Source organism: Staurois parvus, unplaced genomic scaffold (assembly GCF_062004578.1).
Source record: "Staurois parvus isolate SC_StPar_1 unplaced genomic scaffold, SC_StPar_1.0 ptg000097l, whole genome shotgun sequence".
Classification (NCBI taxonomy): domain Eukaryota; kingdom Metazoa; phylum Chordata; class Amphibia; order Anura; family Ranidae; genus Staurois; species Staurois parvus.
The window spans coordinates 9,803,735-9,813,956 of record NW_028317893.1 but is presented as its reverse complement, the minus strand read 5'-3'; the positions used below and the strand labels follow the sequence as shown (position 1 = coordinate 9,813,956).

General features: G+C 44.9%; 1 protein-coding gene across 1 annotated transcript; it reads left to right on the top strand.

Annotated features, from left to right (window-relative positions):
• Positions 1–1,059: 1,059 nt before the first annotated feature.
• On the top strand, positions 1,060–1,910 carry LOC149467917 (transcription elongation factor A protein 1-like). The gene is made up of 2 exons (XM_089671078.1): positions 1,060–1,120; positions 1,168–1,910. The coding sequence occupies exons 1-2, from the start codon at positions 1,060–1,062 to the stop codon at positions 1,908–1,910; spliced, it is 804 nt and encodes a 267-aa protein (XP_089527204.1).
• Positions 1,911–10,222: the final 8,312 nt, after the last annotated feature.

The window sequence follows — 10,222 nt, the reverse complement described above, 5'->3', positions numbered from 1 at the left end:
ATGTGCTCTTTAGCAAATTGTAACCTCTTCAGCACATGTCTTTTTTTCAACAGTGGGACTTTGTGGGGGCTTCTTGCTGATAGCTTGGCTTCACATAGGTGTCTTCTAATTGTAACAGTACTCACAGGTAACTTTAGACCTTCTTTGATCTTTCTGGAGCTGATTTTTGGCTGAGTCCTTGCCATTTTGGCTATTCTTCTATCCATTCGAATGGTAGTTTTTCGCTTTCTTCCACGTCTTTCAGGTTTTGGTTGCCATTTTAAAGCATTTGCGATCATTTTAGCTGAGCAGCCTATCATTTTCTGCACTTCTTTATATGTTTTCCCCTCTCCAATCAACTTTTTAATCAAGGTACGCTGTTCTTCTGAACAATATCTGGAACGACCCATTTTCCTTAGAATTTCAGAGAGAAATGCACTGTAAGCAGCATGTACAACATTTGCTGCCTTCCTTCCTTAAATAAGGGCAGTAATTGCCACCTGTTTTTCAAAGAATGAATGACCTCACTAATAGAACTCCACACTGCTATTATTTTGAACATGCCCCTTTCAATTAGTGATTCAATTACACAGAATCAGCAGCATGCATGTCATGACTGTTGGGTCTGTTGGACTTCTATTACTCTACTACACCTGCTAGTAAATTATTTGCCATGTAGAAATATAATTTCTACCAAAAACAGTGATTGATCAGATTAGTGATGTCTGACTGCTATTATTTTGAACACAACTGTATATGTGAAGCTAATATCCACAGTTAGTCATATCTGACCATAGCCTGGTAGCAGTAGTATTAGAAAACTTTGATACCCAGGGCAATGCCCACCTGTGGAGATTCCCCCAATATTGGGGATTTCAGACATACTATAAAACCATTTCCACATTCATTACAGAGTACAAATGTTGTCATAGGTTCATCAGCTCTACTGGTCTGAACCTGTGTGTAAGTTCAATTCTTCTTTTTACATTTTCCACAGGTAAACAGGTCAGTCTGTGTACCACCAGTCTTGACCATTTGGCTTTAGATTTAGATTTATTAAAGCATCTTAAAAATCTCCCAATGACTCTGGAGCTTCTTCAGTCCACACAAACTGGAATCTCGGTGAACGCCATCTGTAAACATAGTATGCACGGGAGCCTCTGGATGTCCTGCAGGCAGGGTGTAAACAAAGCTCTAATGATCACGTGACCTCTCTAGCCAAATCGCTCATTAAGTCACGGAAAAAAATTTTAGATGGCCCTTCAGATGACAAAGATCAAGAGGAAAAGAAGAAAGACCAACTGCCTCCTGCCCAGAACAGCCCAGAGGCCAGGGAAGAAAGCAGTTCAAGCAGTAATTTCAACTTTCCGAAGGAGAACTGTGCTGCCTCATCTGACATCTACATTACCTCTTATCCACAGACACCTAGTACATCAGACCCTGTTGGGATTAAATGCAGAGAGCTGCTGTCTACAGCCCTTAAAACAGGAGATGATTACATTACAATTGGTGCAGATAATGAGGAGCTTGGGGCTCAGATTGAAGAAGTTGTGTATCAAGAGTTTAAAAACATGGATGCAAAGTACAAGAACAAAGTTCGGAGCAGAATTGCCAACCTAAAGGATGCAAAAAGCCCAAACTTGAGACAAAATGTCCTTTGTGGCAACATTTCTCCAAATGTGTTTGCCAAGATGTCTGCAGAAGAAATGGCTAGTGATAAGCTTAAAGAAATGAGGAAGAACCTGACTAAGGAGGCCATCTGGGAGAACCAAATGACCAGGGCTGGTGGTACACAGACTGACCTGTTTACCTGTGGAAAATGTAAAAAGGAGAATTGTACTTCCACACAGGTTCAGACCCGCAGCACTGATGAACCTATGACAAAATTTGTACTCTGTAATGAATGTGGAAATCGTTGGAAGGTTTGTTAAAGAAAATGTACTATAAAACCATGCCTGGTCTGAATATGAATTATTTAATTCACCCTGTAAATGAGAGCCTGATCTCTTCTGGGAGGCAGGTAAGACCTTTCCTACTGGAATGATAGTGTCTTATATTGCTCCTACTCACAGAAAAAATTGCAGTCCCAGTAGAGAGTGCCTAAGAGAAGTCCATAAGTCCTTCCTGCTGAATAATACCCCAAAGCATGGAAAAATATTAATGCAGCTAAATGCCAATTCAAATTGTGGGTAGAACAGCAAGAAATCTGCAAGTGTTCATACACCGCTCCAAAAACATGGTAACAAAATGGGAAAACTACTAGCTAGAGCATACAAAGGGCCACAATTTCCCACACATATTACAAACCTGAGAGATCACACAGAGACTCTTTGCTCTCACCCCAATGACATCAGCAGCAGCAGCAGCCTTCCTAGACAAGCTCACATTCCCCAAAGTCACCACCTCCCAACTTACATCTCTAAAGGCACCTATACAAGGAATGAAACCTTCTACCTACATTGTCGGAGGTGTATAATGGAATTTAGTTGGGTGGTTCTTACCTGCTTATGGGGAACCAGGCATACAACACGTTGGATGCTGAGAAAACCTTTGATGACATTTGTTTTACGTGGCTCACTTTAGTCCTTTCTAATCTAGGCTTCTCAGGTCCTTTTCTACACTTTATTGGCAGCATGTATTCCTCCCCCACAGCTCAGTTGGTAGCAACAGGCCTCCTATCTGACAAAATTAGGCAATACAAAGGGACCAGAACTGGATGTCTGTTTCCCCCCTCCTATTCAAAGGATAAGTTCACCTTTTGCACAAAAATAATAAATTCACATTTTTTTGCAGGTAAAAAAATGTGCATTTATTATTTGTGTCTGCAGGAGCATGTACAGCATTGCACTAGCGATCAATACATCACTGGTGCCATGCAGGTCTCTGCAGATCTGTCAGTATATTTGCTTGCCCGTATTGGATGTATGAGCAAGCAGATATACTGACAGGAAGATTCAATTAACTATCACGGCACTCCAGAGCAAACTATAAGCCTTCAGCCACTAAGGCTGTCGGGACTTGTAGTGCATTCATTCATAGAACTCTGTGACTGAATGATGCGTCCATATGGGCGGAGCCCCACACGGGCATGCTGTTTTCAAATCTGACAGACAGTGCGGAGAACTTCTCCCTGTACTTCTGTCAGAAATACGGGAGATCAACGGACGGAGGCTGTAGCATTCGGAACATATTACATGTTCTACCCTAAAAACAGGTGGAAAATGTAACATGTTCCCAAAGGTGAACTTATCCTTTAAAGGCTAAGTTCACTGTTCTGAACATGTTACACCCATATTTAGCATATAATATGTATCATGTTCAGCATCCACCCCTCTCCCCCCAATAACCCCCCATGACAGCGGGCGGGGAATCTTCTCCACGTACCCGCTGTCACAATTTGAAAACAGTGTTCCGTGCAGATCTCTATCCACATGGCCACATCATTCATTCACAGTATCCTGTGAATGAATAGACTACAATTACTGTCAGCCATTGTGGCTAATGCCTTGCTGAACTGCGAAGGTGCTAGTGAATGCTCTCATAGTTCATTGATCTTCCTGCTCTTAAGCAAGTGCCTACTAATATTGGAGGTATGGGCAGACAGCTATTCCGAGAATATGCAGGAGCCTGACATTGCAACCATGATCTGCTGATCATGGGTGCAATGATTACAGGCTCTAAGAAAACAAAATGCCCATTTTTTGCCTGCAAACAAGTGCATGTATTTTATTTTTTCAAAAGATTAACTTAGCCTTTAATCTCATGGTGGAACCCCTCTTTAGGCATTTGACTAATATGGTGCAGCTGCATGCTAATACAGTAGGTAGCATGGAACTTCAAACAGTACTTTTTGCAGATAACATGTTAATCTTTACATCTGACCCTGTCTCTGACATGCACACTGTAAAGCAATTGTTGATTTTTGTTTATGTTTGGGCCTCTGGATACATTTTAGTAAAAGTGTGATACTCCCCCTAAACACCTCCCAGTCTTCTCTATAGTCCTTAGGTTTCTCCCTTCCCAGTGGCAAAGGGAAACATTACTTATCTAGGCATCAAGATAGGAAAACAGCCTTCCTCGCTATATAGCCTGAACAATTCTCCTTTGATAATTAAAATACTGAGCAAGCTGGAGGCATGGAATGACTTACCCATTTCACTTTTTGGGTTCAGATTGTCAATATTGGCCGGTTACTGTATCCACTTCAGACTCTTTCATCTTAACTGAAGCACAACGATATACAAAAACTAAATAAAGCAGTCTGAGTATTTCTATGGTGAAATAAAAGACCACATATTGCTATGTCAAAACTATATCTTCCCAGAAGCAAAGGAGGGCCAAACCTACCAAATATTGGCCTATATAACTTGGCTTGCCTATTGTGCATAGGTTTTCACTCAGTATCTCAGTCCTCTTGCTATTCCAATCTGTTAGTAGAATCAGAAATGGCCCACCCTTACAATTTGACCTCTATCCTTCACAGTAAACTGGAACTTTTGCCCACCAATCTTCAACATAACTTATTGCTCTTTGGTAATGTGATCTTGTCATGGAAATTTTGTATTGTTGGTCGAACTTTAAATGTGTCATGTATTCGTGTTATTCATATGTCTCTCGTGTGGCTTAATTAAAGCTCTGAAGGCTGCAATTGGGCCATGCCATGTACAATGTATGTATTACAGTACTCGGCTTGGTAATGGATGAGATGGCAGATCTGCGCTTATAGACCGGCGTGTATACCACCACGGCATTCCATGCGAATGCTGCTGTCAGTAGACCGTGGGCCTGTATCCACATATCAGCAGCATGGTACCACGTGGGCTTCATAACGCAATGCGCAAGCGGTGTGAACTCCACGTGTAGGCTTGTGCATATCTTACAACCCATTACTAATCTGAACTGTATCTCGGATGGATGTGTTTTAATAAAGATCGTATCGGGCCCATCCAGGTACAGACTGATATTTTTAGAGAGTGCTTGTGCAGAGAATTTTACATACCAATAGAAGCTAGTAGGACAGGAAATATGACCTCAGATGGCTCATAGGGGGGAAGGGGAGGAAGTCTGCTGACCTCAGAAGGTTCATGGGGGAGGACCAGTGATAGATAATAGCAAAGGCTATGCTCCAATTGGAATGTACATCCTCTGTATAGGTACTCCCCATTGTATTGTTCGGTGGGAGGGATTGACTTTATTCATGTGGGGGGCATGTGTGTATTCTTAATAAAACAGAGAGCGGAGCCTAAAATCAGCCCTTATGTGAGTTGCAACCAGCCTTAGAGTGTCGTGTGATCATTCCAGGGTAACGGAGCTCCATCACCCACAAATTCAACAGAACCAAAGTATTTGGATGGGCAGGAATCGTGTAGTTTAGCTGCAGTCGTGGTAAGCGAGATTCGCACAGCTTTATGGGGGATTTCTGCGCATCCAACTGCGAGTACTCACGGTAAGGAGAAATTCGTTAAAGCGAATTTCCAAGACAGTTTGGCGAGCCTGGTGGATACTAACGCGTATTCTTGCGTAGCTAACCAAGAACGAGGGGGGAATGAGCCATCATGAACTAGCAAAAAGTATGCCGGCACATTTCAGGTCTCTCTGCCATTAAGAGGATCGCTTTTTGCGTGTTCGTGTGGCTGATTTCGCTCTCTGTTAGCTAACAAGAAATACCGCTTAACAAGGACCTTGTTTTTTGTCCTAAACTCTTGATTTGTGGGTGAAAGACGAGGGTTTGTCTCTGCGGAGAGCAGCAGAGGGGTGGGTTTGGTTGGCTGGATTTGGTCAAGTTTAAAAATCTTCCAACCAAAAATTAAACGGGTATATGTTTTAGTGGGTAAAAGTTGTTGCATAGTGTTAGGTAAGTATTTGTGGGCTGTAGGTACTGTGGTGATTGCTTTACCCCCCTCCACGTGAGGTAATTATTACAGTGCTGAAAGGCTTAGGTTAATTGTTAACTGTTGTAAGATCTGTGTACAATGTTTTGTGGAACTACTGCTCCCAGCAAGCATGCAGCAGGGGGTCCTTTCTGTTACATGTGCATGTTAGTGTGATATGTTGGTGTTTTATGTCCGTTCTGTGATTGTGCCCAAATTGTGTTGTATGTGTACTTCATATTGTTGTGTAATTGTCCAGCGTATGTTCTGTTCAAAAGTCTGTTTTATGTAAGAGGCAATTTTGAGGCTAGAGGCTGCCGTGTGCTTCCCTGTGGGGGGCCATTCTAGTGTTACCATGTGCTCCTCTGTGGGGGGTCATTCTAGTATCTGCCATGTGCTCCTCTGTGGGGGGTCATCTTCTTGACTAAACCACATGGACTCCTTTTGTTTGGTGGCCATTTTGTTAATGACCATGTGCTTTCCCTGTTGGTGGCCATTTTGTTGGCTACCATATGTGCAGTAATCTCTATGCAATGTGCATGAAGTTTCCTATATGCATTTGACCCATATTGTGTTTTTAATCCAAATTTTTTACAGTTTCATTTGTTTGCTTTTAGCTTTAAATTTGCGTATTGCCAGCCAATTTAAAGTGTGTTAAGCGAGTTTTCCCTTCACGTGTTCCACATTTAATGAGCGCGGTGTAGTCTGGGTTTTTGCACATAGATTTCTTGTATAGTGATTATGTTTTTCTTGTGTTTTTCCTGTTAAAAGTAGTTCCTTATTGTAAAGCGGGTTTGTTTTAAGCTGCTGTGTCGCGTGTTTCACGTCCAGCAGACTTTTTGTGTAAACGGTTCTAGGTGGTTGCAGTAAAGATTGCGTGTATAACGTGGATCGTTTAGCGGTGCTGATAGGAGTGATTTTTGCGTCAGCAACAAGGTTACTTTTGGCGCAGTTTTTCGGTTTACCTCTGTGTAATTGTTTTACTGTGAAACGTCCCGTGTTTTTCATAAGGATCCACTTTGTCCTTTTTAACAGTTTTTCAGGTTGAAAAGAGTTTTTTTTTTTTCTGTGTGTATTAGGAAAGTTTTTTTTCTTTACACAAATTTCCTAAAGGTCAGTTAGCAGGTTTCTGCCCAACCAGTGACCCCTAAGTAACATCCAAGAACCCCTCTTTTTGTTTTGACTTGTGTTAGCTACTGTGTGCAGGGAGAGAAAAGCCACTTTCATCATTGTGCGGTGTGGCCTGCCAAACACAGTGGGTGATGAGAGCCACATAAATTACGCTGTGCGAGTGGGCGGTCCAGGGAAGTATAACACTTAGCCTGGTTACCACAAACACTTCGGGTGGTCAGGATCACACAAATTGCGCTGTGGGAGTGGGAGGTGTGCTCTCAGTCTGACCGCCACTTGATGCGCTTCGGGTGATCGATAAGTATCACATAAATTACGCTGTGCTGGGAAAGTGGTGGAATCAGGCCTCTCGGTAGGATCCCACCGAGTGCTCCAGGGGGTAAACAGGTACCCGGACGCGGGATATATACCAGTGACTAGTCACGATGGGCAGTAGTCAGTCCATGAAGAGAGAGGGGGAACCAGCCCTCTTCAGGGTAAGGACAGCTGCACAACTGATGAAGGTGAGTTTGGGGGGGAAGTCTACAGAACCCCTCAAAAGGTGGAATAAATGGTCGAAGGGTACCAGATGGGAAATTCCCCGGGAAGGTACATTTGACGCATGGAGGTGGGAAAAATTCATCTCTGAATTTGAACCACGGATGCAGGCGTCAGAACTAGAGATCGCACAGCTATGGCTTCACAGGTCAATCAAATTAGGGAAGCAGGGCATACATAAACTGGTGTCTGTCCGGAAGAACCAGGTGATGTATACCTGGCCTCCAGAGGGAATAAAACAGGAGGATCCAGTGTCAGAGGTGGAGGAAGCTCTTTCAGGGCTGACTCTACTAAGGCAGGCAGGATCAGGGTCTGCTGGGGTTCCCCAACAACCAACAGTGGCTGAGATAAGTATAACTGCACCTGTCTCTTCTGTTAGTGACGTCACTCTTGACATACCTTCTGTGTCTTCTGTATCTATGCCTCAGCCTCTGCCTCTACCTCTCCCTTCTCCCTGCTTCACCCCAGCTCCTTCTGTTTCCAACTATGAAGCCTTCTCAACAACCGATTTGCAGACTATCTGTGAATCAAGGGGAGTAGACACCCGGTTAAAAAACAGGGCGGATTGCATCAAAGCGCTACGAACCACTGATCAGACCCCTGCCCCCCAGCTATACCCTGATCTGAGGGACCTCAAACCTGAAGGTGCAGTAAGCGAGGTGGTTAATCTAAGCCCACCGATGATGCTGGGTCAGCCCTTGCACTCTTCCCGGACCGAGGCCTATCCAGTCAGGGTGCAGCAATTTGAAGGTCCTCCCAATGCACGGGGGGAACGGACTTTAGGGGAACGGGTAGTTTGGCATGTCCCCTTCACCCCGGCAGAGATCCGCACTATTCTGGCTGAGCTCCCGGACTATCGAGTCAATCCGAGAGGATTTGCTCGAATGTTTGGACAAAACCAGTTCAGCTATGGTATGAGCGGGTCAGATTGTGCACAGATCCTACGGGCAAAGGTGGGCATGGAAGTGGCCAGTACAGTGATTGCAGGGTGCTCTATAACCACGCATGAGGAGATGACTTCAGGGGGCAAAGAATTCTGTACACAGCTAAAGGCAAAGCTTCCAGAAATGTATGGTGCTACCTCTACTACGGACATGATGAAGCTCACCCAGGGTCCTAATGAGGAAAGCGCCTGCTTCTGGCGCCGTCTCAAGCAGACGGCACTGGATGCGGATCTGGAAGTTGGACCTGATGCTCCAACTGAAGGGGTAAAGGTGACCGCGACGCACATTCTGTTGCGGGCCAAATTTTTGGAAGGCATCGATACTAAAATTCGGGAAAGGCTGGTTCTGGCCCGACCCGAATATAATGAGATGTCTATCCCTGCTATCCTTTCCACTCTTGCGGCAATAGAGAGGGAAATGGATAGAAGAAAACAAGACAAGGCCAAAGTTCTTATGTCCCAGACCCCACACGAAAAACCAAGGGATCCGGGTCACAGGAAGAATAGGCCCCCACCCAGGTGCTTCCAGTGCCACCAAACGGGGCACATGAGGAGGAGCTGTCCCCAATTACCTAAAGGTCGGTGGCAGTTCATTCCTGATGAGTCCTCCGCCCCTATGACCACCATGGTAAGTAACTCCTATGAATTCTCATAGGAAGTTGACAAATCGGTGTCGGCCCAGATCCATCTTTTTCTAGAGGAATTAAAATATCCCCTCCCTTGCCTCACCGACACCAGTGCAGCAAGAACGGTCCTGCGAAAACAGGACATCCAAGGCAAGGTACCCCTCTCAGGGGAAAACCCTCCTAACCCCTACTAACCTCACTATCAAACGATGCACTATTCTTAACCCAGCTTCTCTTCTTCCTGTGTCGGAAGATGAGAAGGGGGGGGAGGACAGCAATGACAGTGCTGAATTTTGCAACACGACTAACAATACTAACACCTCTTCTGCTAACATGTCTTCTTTGTCCACTACTAATCTCTCTTCCAAAGGACACGACTGCATCTCTTTGGTGGAACTGGAGTCAGCGGCGACACACCCCATATCACCCCGAGAGTAGCGGTAAGGTTGAACGTCTTCCGATACCCAAAAACCTTGGCCTGAGTGTCTCCCCATTGCCCCCTATTCCATCCGGAATGCCCCTCGGCAACCACATGGGCTGTCACCCTACGAGGTGTTGTTTGGGGGACCTCCCAAAACAGGGTTGTACTTTCCTCAACAGTTGTCGTCTTTGCATTCACAGCTTACAGGTTATGTGCAATCTCTGCAACGGGAGCTGCAGAAGATACACCATCGGGTTCGCGAATCGCTCCCCGATCCAAATACAATAACAGGTGTTCTTTCTATTGAGCCAGGTGATTGGGTCGTCCTAAAGAAACATCAAAGAACCGGACTCGAGCCACGGTTCACCGGACCATACCAAGTCCAGCTGACGACACCTACCTCACTCAAGCTCGAGGGACGAGACAACTGGGTGCACGCAAGCCACTGCAAGAAGCTTCTCAGCTACACCAGAGAATGAGGGGTGTCATTTTCCTTTTTCTTTTTGTTTGTATGTCATACATGTGTGTGAACGGAGGAAAAGACGGCAGATACCCCAACCTTTTATTTAAAATGCACCTGCGTTTAGCCAGAACCGCCAACAAAACCAACTGTTGGGTATGCTCTAAGCCCCCACCCAGTCATCACATGTCCGCAATGGCCGCTGTTCATGCCCTATATGACATCCGCGTCGGCATGAAAAAGCAAGGGACCCCT

Excerpts from the sequence above, each read along its gene's own strand:
- LOC149467917 (XM_089671078.1), top strand. The coding sequence starts at position 1,060 with ATGACTCTGGAGCTTCTTCAGTCCACACAAACTGGAATCTCGGTGAAC. Across the intron at positions 1,121-1,167 it reads GGTGAACGCCATCTGTAAAC|AAAGCTCTAATGATCACGTG; the intron begins ATAGTATGCACG and ends CAGGGTGTAAAC.